The sequence below is a fragment of the Lissotriton vulgaris genome, chromosome 1_1 (genome assembly GCF_964263255.1).
Source record: "Lissotriton vulgaris chromosome 1_1, aLisVul1.2, whole genome shotgun sequence".
Taxonomy (NCBI): Eukaryota; Metazoa; Chordata; class Amphibia; order Caudata; family Salamandridae; genus Lissotriton; species Lissotriton vulgaris.
Genome location: NC_141685.1, coordinates 1,828,269,782 through 1,828,289,142, shown reverse-complemented (window position 1 = coordinate 1,828,289,142; position 19,361 = coordinate 1,828,269,782). Strand labels below are relative to the sequence as shown.

Genomic DNA, 19,361 nt, shown 5'->3' with positions numbered 1-19,361 from the left:
TCACCAACTGCGCTGACGACCTCGCCCCACTCAAGAACACCCACGGCAAGACCACCACCAGAAAACCCTCATGGTTCACGGACACACTCAAAGGCGCAAAGAAAGCCTGCTGAACTCTCGATTAGATCTGGCGCAAAGAACAGACAACGGAGAACATGACAGCCCTCAAATCCACCACCCGCGAATACCATCAGCAGATCCGGAACACCAAGAGGACATCGCTCAAGGAACGACTAGACAACAACACCCACAACAGCAAAGAACTCTTCAGCATCGTCAAAGAGTTCTCAAACCCGAACGCCAGCAACAACAACATCACCCCTTCGCGAGACCTCTGCAACTCCCTTGCCACGTTCTTCCACCGCAAGATTGCAGACATACACAACAGCTTCGGACACCTGCCCTACGACCGCCACTAACACCGTCAACGCCTGGACCCCCATCAGCAGTGAAGACACCATCCAGTTCATGAACACCATCCACTCCTGCTCCCCCTCTGACCCGTGCCCCCATCACATCTTCAAAAGGCCGACACGATCATCGCACCCCACCTGCAGAGCGTTATAAACAGCTCCTTCACGTCAGCCACCTACCCGGAGAGCTGGAAGCACGCAGAGATCAAAGCCCTGCAGAAAAAACCCTCCGCAGACCCCAGGGACCTCAAGAACTTCCGGCCCATCTCTCTTCTCCCCTTAAAGTCATCAAGAAGACTGTCAACAAACAGCTGACCGCGTTCCTCGAGGACAACTCGCTCGACCCTTCCCAGTCTGGATTTCGAGCAAACCACAGGACCGAGACAGTCCTCATCGCAGCCACAGACTGCATCCGAACCATGATGGACGACGGAGAAACAGCAGCCCTCATCCACCTAAACCTCTCAGCAGCCTTTGACACCGTATTCCACCGCACCCTAATACACCGCCTCCACAACACAGTAATCCAGGGGAAGGCCCTGGAATGGATCAACTCATTCCTCACCGGCAGAACCCAGAGAGTCCGCCTCCCCCCTTTCCGCTTCTCGGCGACCAAAATCATCTGCGGCGTACCCCAAGGATACTCACTCAGCTCAACACTCTTCAATATCTACATGATCCCCACGGAAACGAGAAGAACGGTTACACAAGCCCTCGTCGCCAGCTGACTGGACTACGGGAACGCCCTCTACGCTGGAACAACCACCATACTCCAGAACCATCTCCAGCGCATACGAAACGCCTCTGCACGGCTCATCCTCAACATTCCTCGCCACAGCCACATCTCAACCCACCTGAAGAACCTCCACTGGCTCCCCGTCAGCAAAAGGATCACCTTCAGAATACTTACCCATGCACACAAAGCACTCCACAACAGAGGCCCGGAATACCTCAACAGCCGACTCATGTTCTACACCCCCACCCGGCAGCTCCGCTCCACCAACCTCGCCCTCGCCATCATCCCACGGATCCGCAGAGCCACCACCGGAGGAAGACCGGCAGCGAAGACATGGAACACCCTCCCCACACACCTACGACTGGAACCAGAACCACCTCAGCTTCAGGAAACACCTCAAGACCTGTCTCTTCGAGCAGTAGCAGCACCCCCCCAGCGCCTTGAGACCCCAACGGGTGAGTAGCACGCTCTATAAATTTACTGATTGATTGATTGACTATTGCATCATTAAGTTCACGCTGGGCAGCATCCTGACCTAACTGCCTTAACAACACTCTAGTCAGGGTTGATACCTGCACGTTAGTGTGAGTATAACGAATGACACTGACTTCTGCAGTCAGCACGTGAGCTTAACCCATACTGTCACTTACCAACTCCCCAAACCATGCCCTTTCCAAATGGTTTGTGACACATGAATATTAACTTAACGTAATTTAGTAAGGTGCCATATTTACTTGCGTTTATAAACTAATTTTACGCAAACCAACTTGTTTTTTTTAAAGTAAATATTCGTATGCAAGGAGGATAGGGCTAAATTGCTGAACTGCTACAGATATGTGGTATCCTGCCACTAAGCCAGAATGACTACCTGATGGAATGTTATTGTTTGGAATGTGTGCGTGCATCAGTTAGATGAAGGGCTGAGCAGCAGGGAAGCTGCTCCTGGTGGGGCTACTACTAAGACTCTGACTTTACCTCTCTGTATTTAACTTTACCACCTCAATAAATCTACGTGGTAAACTACCTTGCTTGGAGCGTCCTTTCTTCAATACTACAATTTGGTACCAGGAGTGCTGAATTTCTTCAGCCTGAAGAAGCCATCATCCCACGCTCAAGGTAAAGGACTCTCTCCAAATTTAAAATGCTACGCATTTGAAAAAGTTTACTGGCACCTGAGCCCCACCATGACCCTCCATCGGTCGCCCACAACTCAACCGTGCCAGTTACAATGTACCACTACCTGCTCCTCCTTTCTACTACCTCCATGCAGTTCCTGCCAGTTTCACTGCCTACCATTTCCTGCTATCTTCCTGACCAGAGCTTTAACACGACAAAGAGACCAAGAACCAGAAAGCAAGACGAGATCCGGTCAATTTTTGGTTCCTGCTCAGGAGCAGATTGCACAGTGCCCAGAACGGGGAAAGAAAATCTGAACCGGTACTTTCAATACCAGCAAAGGAAATCTGAAACCAGAGATTTTATAGGACAAGAGGCCGTTTGAGAAGGTCTAGATCCAACTGGTTTGTCAATTTCACGCTTCTACTATTTAAACAGCGCTCTTATTTTGTTTATTTTTAAAAAACTGAACTGTGTGGTTACTTGCTGCCATCTACTGGAGGTTAGTGGGACTTTTATTTACCTGTATTTTCGTTTTGTTGCAGGAAAATGTTCCCAAGCTCACTATCAGTCCTTGTCACTTACCAAAAATGAATTCCAAAGGGGCGGATTGGCACTGCGGGCACTCGGGCATGGGCCGAAGGGCCGGAGTCTCAGTGCACTCTGTGGGTCGGTTTTTCCCCCTTTACAAGCCCACAGAGAGCACTGACAGGGAGAGGGAAGCAGCTTCGCTGTGCGGCAGCTGTCGCCTCTCCTTGACCCCCTGCCCTGCCAAGCAATCATGCGGATGGTGGGCTGGGGAGGGGTGATTGTGGGCCAGAATCGGCCTCCCAGGGGGCCAGGTGTTGCTCAGGCCTATAAGCCATTTTCACCTCGGCCCCCCTGGGGTCCACGCAGCCCAGAAACAGTGCTTGCATTAGTACTCACCCACAGCCCTTCTCATCCAGGGCATACTGGGCGAGGAATAATGGGTCTAGCTGTGGGGGCCAGGTGATGTGGGGAACTCGCACCATCTTCACCTTAGCCTTCCCTCCACCCCCATGGATAGCCCAGAAGCTGTGTTTTTGCTTTAGCCTCTCCTGCCACGCCATTGCCCTGCGTCACTGAAGAGCTGGGGAGGGCAGAGTAATTTACAAATAGCTGGGGCCTCACTGTTTTTCAGGTGCTCCTGCGCTGGAGGGCTGGGGAATAATTTCTTAATAGAAAAGGGCCTCGCTGTTTTTAGATGCTCCTGCGTTGGAGGGCTGGGGAATCATTTTTAAGAGAAAGGGGCCTGTTTTCAGGTGCTCCTGCGCTGGGGAATAACATTTTAATAGAAAGGGGCCTTGCTGTTTTCGGATCCTCCTGAGTTGGAGGGCTGGGAATAATCGTTTAAGAGAAAGGGGCCTCGCTGTTTTTAGATGCTCCTGCGTTGGAGGGGTGGGGAATAATTTTTTTAAGAGAAAGGGGCCTTGCTGTTTTTCAGGTGCTCCTGCGCTGGAGGGCTGGGGAATAATTTCTTAATAGAAAAGGGCCTCGCTGTTTTTAGATGCTCCTGCGTTGGAGGGCTGGGGAATAATTTTTTTAAGAGAAAGGGGCCTCGCTGTTTTTCAGGTGCTCCTGCGCTGGAGGGCTGGGGAATAATTTTCCAAGAGAAAGTGGCCTCGCTGTTTTCAGGTGCTCCTGCGCTGGAGGGCTGGAGAATAATTTCTTAATAGAAAAGGGCCTCACTGTTTCAGGTGCTCCTGCTCTGGAGGGCTGGGGAATAATTTTTTAAGAGAAAGGGGCCTCGCTGCTTTCAGATGCTCCTGCGCTGGAGGGCTGGGGAATAATTTTTTAAGAGAAAGGGGCCTCACTGCTTTCAGATGCTCCTGCGCAGGAGGGCTGGGAATCATTTGGTAATAGAAAGAGGCCTGGTTGTTTTTCAGGTGCTCAGCTTGTAGGACATTGTCACCTTGGCCCTGTGTCCTTCCCAAGAACAATATCCTTCCACTTACATTTCTTGTGTGTTTCATGAAAGTGCACGCCACAAATGTGGGCCACACCTCCCGAATGTGGTCCACACCCAGCAAATGTGGGCCACTTTTTTCGTCAGTGCCGGGGCCAAATTGTGATCCCAATCCGACCCTGTCAGAATTCCATGCGACATTTGATCTGGCGCAGGCGCTGTATTTGTGTGCTGCAAGAAGTAAGACTGACTAATCTCTCTCAGTGAGGGCGACATTGATATTTTGGGGCTGATTGAATACTTTGAGTTATCATGCCCATTTTGACTGTTTTCACTATTGCCAGTTTAACCGCTCCTTCATTTTTAAAAAAAAGATCTGCCACGAGCACATACAGAGCGTGCAGCCTTACCTCTGCTCAGCCGTCTTTATTGCCTCTATGAAGTTCTTTTCCTGCCAGCTGCAATGTTTAGCAGCACAGTGATCCCGGGAGCCATCCGGCACGGCGTCACAGTGCGTACCGCCATTTTCAGTTTGCCTCAACATCTTTGCCATCCAGTCTGCCTTTGCCAACAACCTTTTTCCACCTGTTACATCGTTCTTCTTTCGACGTGTGCCTTGATAACTAAGACATTATTTTACCTTCAGCTAAAGCCCTGCATGTTTCTACCTTCGTACAGTGAGGTGGCAGTATCTATTTTGTTTGGTTCCTGTGATTGTAGAGTTGTTTTTTAGGCTCACTACTGCCTGTTCCCAACTTGACATACTGCTCACAGTAAGTATCTTTCTCGTCATGCCGCCTATGCATTCCCTGCAGTGACTTTTCAACTCCTCAGAGAAAACCGAGATCAGCGCACTATGTTCCTATTAATTTTGGTGGGACTAGTTGTGTTTGTTCGGTAACTGCTCTTAATGTTTTACTGACTTTAATATCAGCCATGACAATGTCAGTTCAACTGCCGTCCTTCTTTTGAGCTTTTATTCATTCAACCTGCTGCGCTACAAGGCTTCAACCTACTGCGCTACAAAGCTTCAACCTGCTGCACTACAAGGATTATTCATTTTATTTAATTTTCTGATGTCATGAGCAGTTTATATTTACATGCTTTTGTTTCCTTTTAGGGAACCTTTCTTTCAGTGATTTGTATTTCTGCATACCCCATGTGCTATTGTGCTTCTTTGATTTGCATTTTGTTTTATGCCGTGTGGTCTTTCTCCACACATTTTACACGGTGTGGTCTTTCTCCACACATTTTACATGGTGTGGTCTTGCTCCACACATTTCATACTGTGTGGGTACCGCTCACACTTTCACCCAACCTGCTTTGGGAAAGTTCTGTAGTGTAGCTCAACTTTCCATTTCCACCCTTTCCTCCTTTGTGAGCTTAACACCCGTTTATTTACTGTGATTCATACCACTACTGTATACTGCTTGTGTGAAGGACAGCCATCATTTCCTTTTTCTGTCTTCGGCTGTCTTCCACTCTTTCACGGTTATATGTACTTATTTCGTCATTTCACTTTTTCAATTTCTTTCTAACACCCTGTACTTTCTTGTTTGCCTGGCCAGCATACATGATCTTAGTACTCGATATCCTCTTTTGTTGTACGGGTTTGTATTTATTTTTGTGTTTCTGTGGAAAGGAAGATGGTGTAATAGTCTCTTGTACATGTCTTTTCTCTCACTTCCTATCCACTTTATTTCCTCTGCTTGCTCCTTCCATATTTCATTTCCACACCTTCTTTCAGTGTACCATTCACTATATTTCATTCTTTTATTTTATTGTCTCTTTTTGATGCCTTTGCGTTGTAAAGGGGGGAGATATGTGGTATCCTGCTGCTCAGCCAGAATGACTGCCTGATGGAATGTGTGCTTGCATTAATCAGTTGGATGAAGGGCTGAGCTGCAGGGAAGCTGCTCCTGGTGGGGTTCCTACTAAAACTGACTTTACCTCTCTGCATTTAACTTTACCCCCTCCATAAATTTACGTGGTAAACTACCATGCTTGGAGCGTCCTTTCTTCAATACTACAATATAATAAAGAAGTCCAAATTGAATCATCAGAACCCGACTCTTACCCAGCAGTTGAATGTCAATTATTGGTACCGTAGAATTCTCTGTTAATGCTTCTACTGTACACACCAAACAATATGGCAATATGGTGAAAAGAAGGAAAGATTAATGACTATCTCAGATTAAAAAAATACATTGAAAAGACTGTGTAGAATGGCCAAAACTATGAACGTAAATAAAACAGAAGGTGCTTATTTATACCCCTTGCTACATGGGGTAAAACAAGTAGGGGAAATAGCAGTTCTTCTGATCTAGCTATTAACTTCCCGATTTACGATTAATCATAGACTCAGGAAGCATGCCATGCCGTGTGTTTATGTGTGAGTAATAAAGAGGTAGGCCCTTAGAACTCAAGGACCTGGGTCCATATGACAGAACAAATAAGCGTTGGTCCGAGTTGCAGTGTGACTCATGTACAATATGTAGTCTGTATCATATCGAACTGACTCTCACAGCATAACCATTTATCATGAATAAACTCACATTTATAAAAAGAAATCAAGAAGAGAAAGATTTCTATGCATTTATTTCTGCACAGTCAGTGTTCACGCAATAGTGTTATTTGCGTGCATTAATCAGCTTAGTTGTATCAAATATTTCAACACAAACAGAAGTGCTTGAATGCAATTGGTAAATCATTACATTTCAGAGTGCTCTCAATGGGAAGGGAAGGGAAAGTGTGAAGGTTGTGAGGGACCGGGTAAAGGTGGTGTGACTTTTTAGAGACATCACGTTAAAATCAAAAAACGCCTTTACAATCAACATGTACAAGGTTCCAAAGTTGCATCACACATAGGTCAAATCAATATATTTTTGTGTCCTATGGTGTGCTGGGATGGCGTAGTCTACGTTTCGACCCCCGAAGTACGCTAGAAGGGTAATTGTTGCCTCATGTTGGGGTCTTCATCAGGACAGTGAGAAGGGAGAGCATCAAAGAACGGTTGGCATCTGTACCGTCTTGTGGTGGGCCAGGGCTGGCTCCTTAATATTTTGGAGACTGATCCTTACTGGAGTGTAGGCATCATATCAGGGGTTAGTCCTGATGTTTTCAATCAATCGGCACGTCAGGCGTAGGGTCACTGATTGAATTGAAAACATCAGGACTAACCCCTGATATGATGCCTACACTCCAGTAAGGATCAGTCTCCAAAATATTAAGGAGCCAGCCCTGGCCCACCACAAGACGGTACAGATGCCAACCGTTCTTTGATGCTCTCCCTTCTCACTGTCCTGATGAAGACCCCAACATGAGGCAACAATTACCCTTCTAGCGTACTTCGGGGGTCGAAACGTAGACTACGCCATCCCAGCACACCATAGGACACAAAGAAATATATTGATTTGACCTATGTGTGATGCAACTTTGGAACCTTGTACATGTTGATTGTAAAGGCGTTTTTTGATTTTAACGTGATGTCTCTAAAAAGTCACACCACCTTTACCCGGTCCCTCACAACCTTCACACTTTCCCTTCCCTTCCCATTGAGAGCACTCTGAAATGTAATGATTTAACAATTGCATTCAAGCACTTCTGTTTGTGTTGAAATATTTGATACAACTAAGCTGATTAATGCACGCAAATAACACTATTGCGTGAACACTGACTGTGCAGAAATAAATGCATAGAAATCTTTCTCTTCTTGATTTCTTTTTATAAATGTGAGTTTATTCATGATAAATGGTTATGCGGTGAGTGTCAGTTCGATATGATACAGACTATATATTATGCCGTGTATTTAAACTCCTATGGACTGATTTTGCACATTTACATCTCTGCATTTAGCCCTATTATTTTGCTGGTGGTAATTTGCCCTAGTTTTTGCTTGCGGTCGTTAGTGAGAACACGCAGTCCTCTCCCCCTCCCCCCCCCCCCCCCCCCCCCCCCCCCACCGCCCCCTGCTGCTCACATGACGCCAATTTCACACCGGTAGTGGGGCGGCTATGGCAGAGCAACGTGTGAGGACGCAAAGCAACCTGTGACGACACACATCAAGTAGCTGTGCAGCGGGATGGAAGAGATGCCCTTTAAAACACGCAATTTGCTCTGGCTTTCCCCTTCTTCATTATCAGTGCAGGCAGCAGGACAGAAAACAAAGCCATAAAATTGCGATGAGGAGGCAAAGAAGAGCACGTGCAAGAAGCAGATGTGCCACCAGCGCCAGTCAGATTGAGGAGCCAGCAAGGAACCTTCTGCAACTTCGACATAGGTGAGCGCCGTGTGTGCAGCCTAGGCCCCAAACAAACACCACTGAAGGGAAAGGGATGTGGTGTGAGGGCCCAAGCTGCCGATGTTGTGTAATGTAACTGACGCTCATGTGAAACTCTCCAATAACTTCGGTTGTCACGTTTATATAAAACTGCCAAAAAAGTACTGCATCACACAGCACTCACCCTGACCCTCTATTTAATTTTTTACGTTTCTTTACTGAACTATATTTTTAACATGCAGTTGAATGCCAGACCTTTATACAAGAGCTCAGCCAAGGCAGTTAACAGACTGACTAGTTCTTTGAAACAACAGCACTTGGAGGTGATAAACATGTTATAGAAGCTTTTCACCAGTTTGAGTTACTGGGTTTTGAAACTCATCCTACACATACACAGCGTATGTAATACAAGCAGCCTTCTGGCCTCAGTTTGTATTAGCATCTCACATCTCCCTAGAACCACGTGGGTGGCTGAACTGTACTGAGTTATTCAGTGAGAGTACAGAGAGTAAACTGGCAAAGGCACCAAAGGAAGAAAGTGATCTCCCTCTAGACCTTAAATTATTCTACACATGAATTAAACCAAATACATAATGTGAGCACCCAAACCAACGTATTTACCCACTCAACAAATACTCCAACAATTATAAAGATATATTCTTTTATTTCATTTCGTTTATCAAAAATATTTTCATTATTGTACTTGTTTTTGTATATATTTTTTTCCATTTTACATCAACGTCAATTATAAATTCATCAATAATAACAAAGGAAAAGGACAATAAATACAAATAGACCAAATAAACCCCGGTAGAGATACAAACCAAATTCACAACACGCCATTCAAACCATACTCACACAAACCCATACAAACCTTCACATTAATGACTTATCTGGGGAACTCAACTACAGAGTAACAATGTAACTGGAATGACCAAAAACACCAACTGAAGAAAGCAGGATGTTCTCAAGGCAAAGGTCGACGGGTTTCGGTGGCTACAAGATGATAAAATGGCACCTTCTTCAGGACCGGCCAGATATAGAGCCCTCACAAGAGCCACACCACCCGGGGAAAAAGGTACCACTGTAAAAACAGTTTCACTATCCTCTTTTACGATACAGACTGTTGTTTCTAAAATATACTGACTGATGATCAGCCTCTTCTCAAACAGTCTCAGAACACAGCTCTCAAATCCTCAAGCGACTAAACACTGTGTATTGTCGCATCTCACAGAGCTTGTAGTCAGACGATCCAAAAGCTCTAATCTTTTTAAATTAATACGTTCACACTGATAAATCACTATTCAAAGTCCTAATGCGCAAAATACCAGTAGTTCTCAAACCTTAGCAGAGTGATGTCCCTTGTGGGTCATAAATTTGTATCTTCAGAGATACTCCATATAGGTAATTTGTCTTATTTGTGAAAGATGACCGCCTTAACTTTAGAAAAACCAAAAGGGGATGATGGACGGAGCGTTGACAATACAAACACTCACCCCCAGTCAACTGATCTGGGTTTAATCCATCCCAATTCTTTAGCTCACTCCGCCACCCCAGTTCAGACATGGCCATATGCAAATCAGTCTGACCCTGTGCCTCATGGGAACAGTCCAGCCCGAACTGCCAAGCCATGTCTTCCCTGGACTGGAATCAAGCTTCCCAGGACCGGTTTCTGGCATTGGAGCCGTCTTCAGCCAGGCTTGCTTGAATCCAGTGGCAAAGTGAGCAAGGGACTCCCGTCTGAGCATACCCTGCCAACTTAGGGCAAACAAAGAAAAACCAAAGGTGATGATGGACGGAGCGATGACAATACAAACACTCACCCCCAGTCAACTGATCTGGGTTTAATCCATCATCGTTCTTTAGCTCACTCCGCCACCCCAGTTCAGACATGGCCATATGCAAATCGGGCTGGACTGTTCCCATGAGGCACAGGGTCAGACTGATTTGCATATGGCCATGTCTGAACTGGGGTGGCTGAGTGAGCTAAAGAATGGTGATGGATTAAACCTAGATCATTTGACTGGGGGTGAGTGTTTGATTTGCTCAAACACTCCGTCCATCATCCCCTTTTGTTTCGCTTTATTCGCCCTAAGTTGGCAGGGTATGCTCAGACGTGAGTCCCTTGCTCACTTGGGCACTGGATTCACGATAGCCTGGCTGATGAGGATTATGAATCCGAAACCGGTCCCAGGATACTTGTTTCCGGTCCAGGGAAGACATGGCTTGTCAGTTCAGGCTGGACTGTTCCGATGAGGCACAAGGTCAGACTGATTTGCATATAGCCATGTCTAAACTGGGGTGGCTGAGTGAGCTAAAGAATGGTGATGGATTAAACCCTGATCATTTGACTGGGGGTGAGTGTTTGATTTGCTCAAACGCTCCGTCCATCATCCCCTTTTGTTTCGCTTCGCCTTAACTTTAGGCCATAGATTTTTTTATCATATCATCCACAGAGCCTCCTATTACTGTATTCCAAAGTTTTGAGCTTCAATCTATCTGCTTACATCATGAACGGAGACCTGTATAACCGATGACACGCCAAGTCTTCAAAACAGCCCGAGCGTTGGGTGCAGAGGTACATGGGCTAAATATGCAGTACACTGAGGGTGCATAGGTGAATTTACCAGAGGGTAGAGATGCATTGCAGTGAGGGCACAGAAGCAGAGACGTCATGTGGTAGAGATGCAGTGTACGGAGTGTGCAGAAATACCAGGCAGTAGCGATCCAATGTCCTGAGGATGAGGAGGCAGCGATGTTACAGGGCAGAGATGTAGTGGACTGAGAATGCCGAGAAGAGATGTACTGCAGCGAGGACTCAGAGGAGAAATGTCAGAGGGTACCAAAGACCTCAGTTTGTAAGCGGCTCATTTGTGAATTGGAGTAATTAATGACAACTCCCTAGAACCACATGGGTGGTGTTGCTGCACTGTGCTGAGTTATTCAGTGAGGGTAAGGAGGGTAGCCTGGCAGAGGCACAAGAGCAGGGACGGATTGGCACTGCGGGCAGTCGGGCATTGGCCGAAGGGCCGGCGTATCAGTACCCTCTGTGGGCCGTTTTCATCTTCTTCCCCAGTCCACAGAGGACACTGGACTGGGATAGTAAAGCAGCCTCGTTGGGGAGCCACGATCATCAGTGGCCTCCCCCTGACACCCTGCCAAACTATCGCCCCCGATGTGGGGTGGGGATCAGGTGATTGGGAGAATCTGCCTCGCTGGGGGCCAGGCCATTAAACCATTCTCACTTCACACCCCCTGGGGCCCTTGCAGCTCAGAAACGGTGTTCGGTGTCATATTTTACACCTTGCCCACAGGCTACAGCCCTTCTCATTCGGGGGCATGGTGGGCGGGAAAGGGTGGCTTTATTTTCGGGCCTCGCTGTGGGGGCTGGAGATGTTCTGTTACTCAGGTAAAGGAGGGCTGGGGAGGGGTTGAGTAATAAGTAAACTACGGGACCTCAGTATTGTTCTATTGCTCAGGCTGTAGGCCACTTTTAACTTGGTCCCAGTGTCCTTCACAAAAACAGTATTCTTCCACTTTCTTGCCTTGCTTGTGCATAAACATATGAGGCCTGAAGGTCACAGTTGCTGAGATGGGGGATCGGTTTCGAGTCCCAACGCCTGCTCTCAACATCCTGTGATTCTGGGCAAATAACTTTATCTCCAAGGCCCTTGAATAAAAAATCTGACCTTGGGGACTACAATTGGTGCTGAGTTCACACTATATAAACAAAAAGAACAACTATAAAAAAAAATAAGCATTGACAATGCCAATAGGTATCGCATTTCCAAGAGTTAGTCCTAATGGAGATGTAAATGATAATGTTTTTTACCTAAGTGTTATGGAGTGGAGGTAAGTAGTGTGTAGTGGAATTATGTGGTATGGATTGGAATTGTAAATTGTGGAACTGTGTGGCGTAGAATTATGTGGCATGGTGTGCAGTGGAATTATGTGGATAGTAATTATGCGTTTTTGAGTGTACCTGAATTATGTAGAGTGGGATTGTGTGTCATGGAGTGTAATTATATGGAATGATATTTTGTGTTGTGTAGTGGTATGTTGTGCAGTTTAATTATGTGGTGTGTTGAATTTGTGGCATGATGCAGTATAGTGTGGATTGGATGTATGTTGGTGTGTTCTGTAAATGTGTTGTTGAGATGAATTATGCTGTGTGTTGCTGAATTGTGTGGAATGATAATGTGTTTGGAACTGTGTGGCGTTGAGTGAAATTATACTGATTAGAACTGTGGTATGATGTGGAGTGTATTTATGTGTATTGTTGCTATGTGGCATCACATGTACTTAAAAGCCACGTTGCCTTCAGATATCAGCAAAGCAAAACATGCCCAGGACCCCATTCCATGGCTGAGCGCGGATCCACAGCGCTCAGACCAATCACAATACTGCATTGTAGCGTTGTGATTGGCTTTGGGGACGGAGCATGGCTGCCTCCTGTTCCGGCCCCGGAGAGGAGAGACTAAGACGACGTGCAGGAGAGCGGCGAGAATGTACGTTTTTAAAACTTTTTTTTGTTTTACATCACATGACAGCTCCCAATGCGTGCCGGCCGCTACTGTTAGTTAACATATTGTACATTGTATTTATAAAGCGCTTACTACCCCTGACGACGAGTTGAAGTGCTTTGTTATGAGTAGCAAGCTACTCCGGAACCCAAGAATAGAGGTTGATAGTACATTAGTAATCATTTATTCTTTGTGCATTAGTTGCACATCTTTGCTGTTGTATTGTACAGCGCTGATGTCTGCACAACCAGACCTATACCAGCAACATCAAAGATGTGCACATCAAGACCAGAGACACTGCTGTACCGTCCTACAAAATCTGCATGTACAAAGGGTGCTTCTGGGAGCTACAATACACTCTAATATTGTTGGGGTGCAGAGGCTCCATCCAGGTGCATCACATGAGAGCACAGTTCTGGGCTGCAGTGCTGTCTGTATGGATAGCATGAAAGGATATGTACAAGGAAAGCAGTAGTGTTTTGTATCGGTGCCATATCCTCCGCATGGGAAGGATAACAATTTTAGCGGGGTTCAGGCAGAAGAGGTGAACTAGTGGAATAAAAAGTAAAGTAATAATCTGCAAATAAAAAGAAACTAAATCCCTTGTAGTGCAAAGCACTTTTTATAAGGTTGAGCAGAGGTTGGCAATTGTGGTCCCCAGAACGTGCTTCAGATTTGGTGCGGGAGACTTCACCAGCTGCTTCACCGGATCGGGTGACCGGCGGCAACACACTCAAAGCTGGCTGACAGCCATAAACCTACGAATAGAGTCTCACAATAATTAGTAGCTGCATATTCTGAATACTCATCTGCATCGCAGAATATAGAATCCGCTTCATGAGGGAACTTTAATTAAATTGAATTCTGGTCTCTGTTACCCTTGAGACCATCTACTAATATTTACCTTCAGGATGGAAGTACAACCGACAATAAGGACCGTAATCATAGGCATTTAGCCATGAAAAAGTTGCTGTGTACTTCATGGTTATAGTAAAGGGGTGTAACCCGAAGAAGTCACTGGGACCCGGGTAGCTATAGGTACAAGAGAGAGAGGTCCCAGGATAGATGCAAGGTAGTTGAGATGAAAATGTTCTTCTAAATTTTCATCTCAACTACATTGCATCTATCCTGGGACCTCTCTCTCTTGTACCTGTGTACTTCATGGTAGCAACGAAACACATGTTGGCTAGGCTACGACTCTGTACCAAGGATTGCACAACAAGGAAAATAAATACTGGAACCACACAGAGCAGTGGATGAACAGTGTTTCTTTCCTACACTCATTACTGTACTAACTTAAATCTATGTACCACTAGCGTGTGCAGGGGACCTTGGTGTTCTTTGTCTGTGGGGAGAGGGGTGGTTCTTCCTACCCTTTTGCACAGAACTTACGCCTAAGTTCACCTTATAATATTTGCGTACTGCCTTAGAGCACCATCACCCGACTAGAACAACCCCCGGGCGTGCAATGTCTTTACCTCTCTGTTCACCTCTTTTCCTCAAGCCCCAGTTGGTACTCCCTAGCAGAACAGGGGGTCACTGTCTAACTAGAATAATGCACACAAAGAAAGGGGAGGCAAGACAAGGCGGCAAAACGTACTTACATTTAGGGAAAAGTGCAAAATATGTGATGGAGCTAGATTTAAGTTCTTTTGGATGTTACGCGAAATGTTTTTATGGCTGATATGCAAAATGTATTTCTTTACTGTTTATCATTAGAGGTTCTATTCTCCAAAGTAGAGGTTCAGAGCTGCTCTTCCGCTTACTTTTGTTATTACATTTTCTATTCCCAGAGGTTCCAATCTTACCCTTTCCCCTTTGTACTAGATTCCTGATTTATGTGATGATCAGAGTCAAGGACATTGCTGGTTGGGAAAGAGTATCTAACTACATTGTGCAGGGCGTTAAGACTGCAAGTAAATATTCAGTTTTTAGAACTGCAGTGCTCAATAGTCTTTACCAATGTTACTGGCTCTATAAGTTTAAGAATGCCTAATTGACCAAACGTTTCTCTACAAATGAGACCTCTGAGGGTAAGCAAATAGTGTTTCATGAAAGTGCACGCCCCGGGATAGTGGGCCACTTTTTTTGGCAGTGCCCGGGCCAAATTGTGATCCCAATCCGACCCTGCACAAGAGGATAGAGATGCAGTGCACTGAGGGTACATAGGATAATTTATCAGAGTGTAGAGATGCAGTGCTCGGAGGTTGCAGAAGCAGTGATGTCAGAGAGTAGAGATGTAGTGCACTGAGGGTACATAGGATAATTTATCAGAGTGTAGAGATGCAGTGCTCGGAGGTTGCAGAAGCAGAGATGTCATCGAGTAGAGATGTAGTGCACTGAGGATGCAGAGACATTCAAATGAGATTCGTGTGCCATTTGTGCACAGGCAAACTTCAAATATGTAACATTTGAAAGAGAATGTTAAAAGTATACTTAATACATGCAAAGGTACCCACAATACATTACAGATTGAAGCAATTAGTCATGATTCTCACCCCAAAAAAATCTTGAACCCTTTAAAAAGTTGGCATTAGCCCCGACGATAATCCAGTCTCTAGCCCCACCATCATGCCGCCCTCCTTTCCTCCCCCCCCCCCAGGCCACAGCTCAATTTGATGAGTACCTACACGTTTCCCCCTATTCAAAGCACTGCTTGCAGCCATGTGGCTTTTACCAGTAGTCACATACCTACCTCCCATACTGCTGATATATTTTGAATTATGCAGACCAAGCAAATGTTTTCTTTACGTGTCAACAGAAATTCCATGCTGTAGTGATCCCATTTCCGACTATAGCATCCCTAGATTTAATAGACATTATTTTGCAGCCACAGAAACGAAAGGAAAACACCTCTTTCCATGTTGAAAGAATTACAAGCAGTTTGTCATAGAAAGCTTGTCCACACTCGACCCCCACGTCTTTAAACGTACAGAACTTGTTACAAAGAAAACGATTTATGGGCCTTTTCATGAATGATTATCCAGCTTAACAACACAAAAGGTTGTATTAGGATTCTCCAGCACCCCTAAGTCTAGTGCTCTAGGTCCAAGAAAGCTGCGTTTCTTTTACGTATGCTCGAGGATGATTCAGGTTGGAGGCAGCCTCTCAATTGAAATCAACTAGAAAATGTAATTACTGATTGTCAACATATCTTAGACGAGTATGTGAAATACCAATGGACCCCGGTTTGATAGCTCTTATGGTTTTGTGGTGGAGGCGGAGCGGAAGGTGGGTTGTGAGATCAGGGGAAAAGAATGCAAACCTCTCCCCCTCCCCTTGCAGCTTCATATATTTTGAAGCGACAATAGAATGTGCTTAGATACCTCCTACGCCTATTTATACTTCGTATCTGTTCCTCTTTAGCAACTCCTTTCCAATCCCATCCAATCAATAACAGACACGCCCCTGGAAGTAGGAAGTGGAGAGGCGTCTAGAAAACTGTGTAGATATCCCATACCCGTACTCAGCCAAAGAGCAATAGGCGGTGCAAAAGAACGGGCGAAGCCGCTGTCACTAGCAGAAAGGGACAGCGCTCGGCAAGTACTGCACCTAAACATTTAACCACTTTGCTACACCTTCATGCATATCTAAAGGCATCCTACGATAACTGACAAGTGGATTCATGTCACACGCCACACCTTCTACGAGTTAGGGCTCATGGGCAATCATCATTTAGCCCCTTGCGATTTTAAACCAAGTATAACAACATTAAAAGCAAGACTACAAGTCCCATAATGCAACGTATTGCTGCTAAAAAAAAACATCAGTCTAGTCTGAACGTGTTGCATACAGCATGGACTCTCTTGTCAGTTATAGATGGGTGCCCTTTGCTGGTGGAGAAGCAACGTGTTGCATATACATGTAAAGTCCTGGCCGGTATTGGGGCATATGAAAGCGTGTGAAGCAGCTTCAACACATGTTATGGCTTCAGCTCAGAGATGCATGACAGCGGAGGGTTTGGAGGTGAAGGGGGCTCAGACAGGTGAGCTCACTCACCAACTGCAGTATCCTCCGGAACATGACTGCAGAATGCTCGCTACAACGCGGAAGCACCAGTTATCGGTGGGCTTCAGCCTCGGCTCCTCCGACCAGCGGCACGCGCACACACCCTACTTAGGTGCAGCTAAGCGGCCATTCAAGTGACAGGGAGTCGCAGCCGTGCAGACGAACACAGAACTCGTCAGAGTCACGTGCTCACATTCTTTCAAGGCGGGACTTTCACCGGATGTTACTCGTAAGTGTTCAGGAAACGGAAACAAAAATGAGCAACAAAATCTAGAGGAGGCCATCGAGGGAGGCGTAACCAGAAAGGTGTTCTTACTAAGCTGCAATCTTGACACTGGTTTAAATTTGAAAGGGAAAAAAACATTCCATTGTTTGCGCCGTGATGAACGCTCTGCCTGATCCTACCATGGCCGCGACAGGAACTCGCCCATAAGATCATGCGCGATGATTAGTTTGTTTAATCTAAGAATATCAACAATTTTGATTTCTTTTTTTCTTGTACGAGCGATCAATGGGTGTGTGCCTAACGTGCATTCACAGATGGAGGTACGGAAAAAAATTAGCGTCTTTCTGATCCATGTAGTAGAATAAAGGTAAATAAAAGCTGGGGCCACTACTTGCATCATATCGTTCAAGCTTCCGGAGTCTGTTTGAGGAAGAAATTAAAAAAAAAAATTTCTTGGAAACTTGAAGATTGTGATGGAGCATGAAACCAGCGACCTCATGGAAGTGCACACATAAAGCAAGGAGATACGCGAGTACACAAACCGAAGGATACACAGGGCTCAAGTCCTAAGCAGGATTTAAGTGAGATACAAAAAGTGCGGGTGGTCTCCGAAATAGGCTCAGGCTATGTAGTTAAGGACGTGTCCTAAACATGTAAACTACATTTCTGTGACCCCCCCCCCCCCCCCCCCCATAGTTAGCCATCTGAACGGTATTGTTGTGCCTTTCTGAGCTTTCTTTTATTACAGTCAGATATGTAACACAGCTGACCTACACCTAAAAACAGCCAGGACTAATTGATTGGTCAATGTTTTAAAACAATTTAAGATCAAAGTGCACCAACAATGATTTTGTTGTAAATAATATTGAAAATGTTCCAGTTCAGAAATTGTGAGACTTGTAAATATTACTAAGGTCTGTGACTGAGATATTGGTTTTCGAGGTTTCAGTCACTCTCTGTCTTTCCTTCATACCACTTTTCTCTGCAGTCTCTTAGTGTTATAATTTTAAATCCCTTTCCTCCCTACAATCTTTCTGAAACCCTGCATCTGCATACTTCACTCCTCATCTCTTTCCTCTTCAAGCCCTTTTATCACGTTCACCTAAATGTAATTCCTCACATCTGTACTTCTCCGGCCCCCCAAAACACAACACACTCACTCTTCAGTACGCACTGCTTTTTCTTTTACTTTTGCCTTGTCGATATTTTGACAACTGTGTACCTCATTCACACAATTTTGCACAGAATCACATTTGTAACTGGAATAACTCGCCATTGCTCCGTGCAGTTTGCAGAGGCCAAGTATTGGATGACCATGTATTTTGAACACCCTTTTGAGCCACTAGGAGAAACTCCCACCGCCTTCAGGCTGAACTCCAGAGCTCCTAATTGTGGCCTCTTATAAGCACCTGAGGGTAACTAATTTCAAAATATGCACTAAACAAGAGTTACGCAAAATAAAATAGAGAAACACTTCATCCTGGCAATAGCTATCGTACAAAATGCAAGATTAAGTAAAACATTAAATATAAACACGAACTAAATCACAGATAAAGATAACCCTAATATTTCTTATATTCATTATTCACATTTTTTTGGCAGTAAAGTTAAGGACGTGAACATATGGACCGATAAGGACCTGCTTCAGGTCTGAGTCCCAGAGTGTCTCAGTCTTAAGAAAAATAACAGATTTGGGGAACCAATTAGCATTTGTAAATGTCAATTACATCACAGGAGGTGATATCACAATAAGAAATATTATACCCATATAATGTTCACACCCCTGTGATGTGGAACGGAGCTATTTTTCGAAAACAACACATTAATATATAAAAAAATGTGAAAAAGTTTTGTTTTGTTTTACTTTTCGTGAATAAAATAACGTTTTTCACATCTCAGTGTGTAATTGAGCTCAGAAGTGGGCGAAAGGAGCACAAACGTGTGGAAGTTAGGATTACATTTCAAACTGTCTAGAGAGTATACAAAATTATCGTGATGAGTTTTTTTAATCAGTCAAACTTGTAAGTTTCCTTTCTGCTGGTTTCCTTTGTTCGGCTTCAACGCACAGACATTGCATATTTGCAGTTCTTTAGGCTCTACAAAGGTTGATGTGAAGTTCTATGTTACTTTTCA

The 19,361-nt window shown here is 45.1% G+C and overlaps 1 protein-coding gene across 1 annotated transcript in view; it reads right to left on the bottom strand.

The window, feature by feature from the left end:
* EEA1 (early endosome antigen 1) overlaps nt 1-17,231 on the bottom strand; it is a 641,400-nt gene extending 624,169 nt beyond the window's left edge. Inside the window, exon 1 of the mRNA XM_086919279.1 lies at nt 16,994-17,231. Within this exon, the coding sequence (XP_086775405.1) occupies nt 16,994-17,017 (24 nt within the window). The 5' untranslated portion in view covers nt 17,018-17,231. The remainder of the gene's footprint in view (nt 1-16,993) is intronic.
* Nucleotides 17,232-19,361: the final 2,130 nt, after the last annotated feature.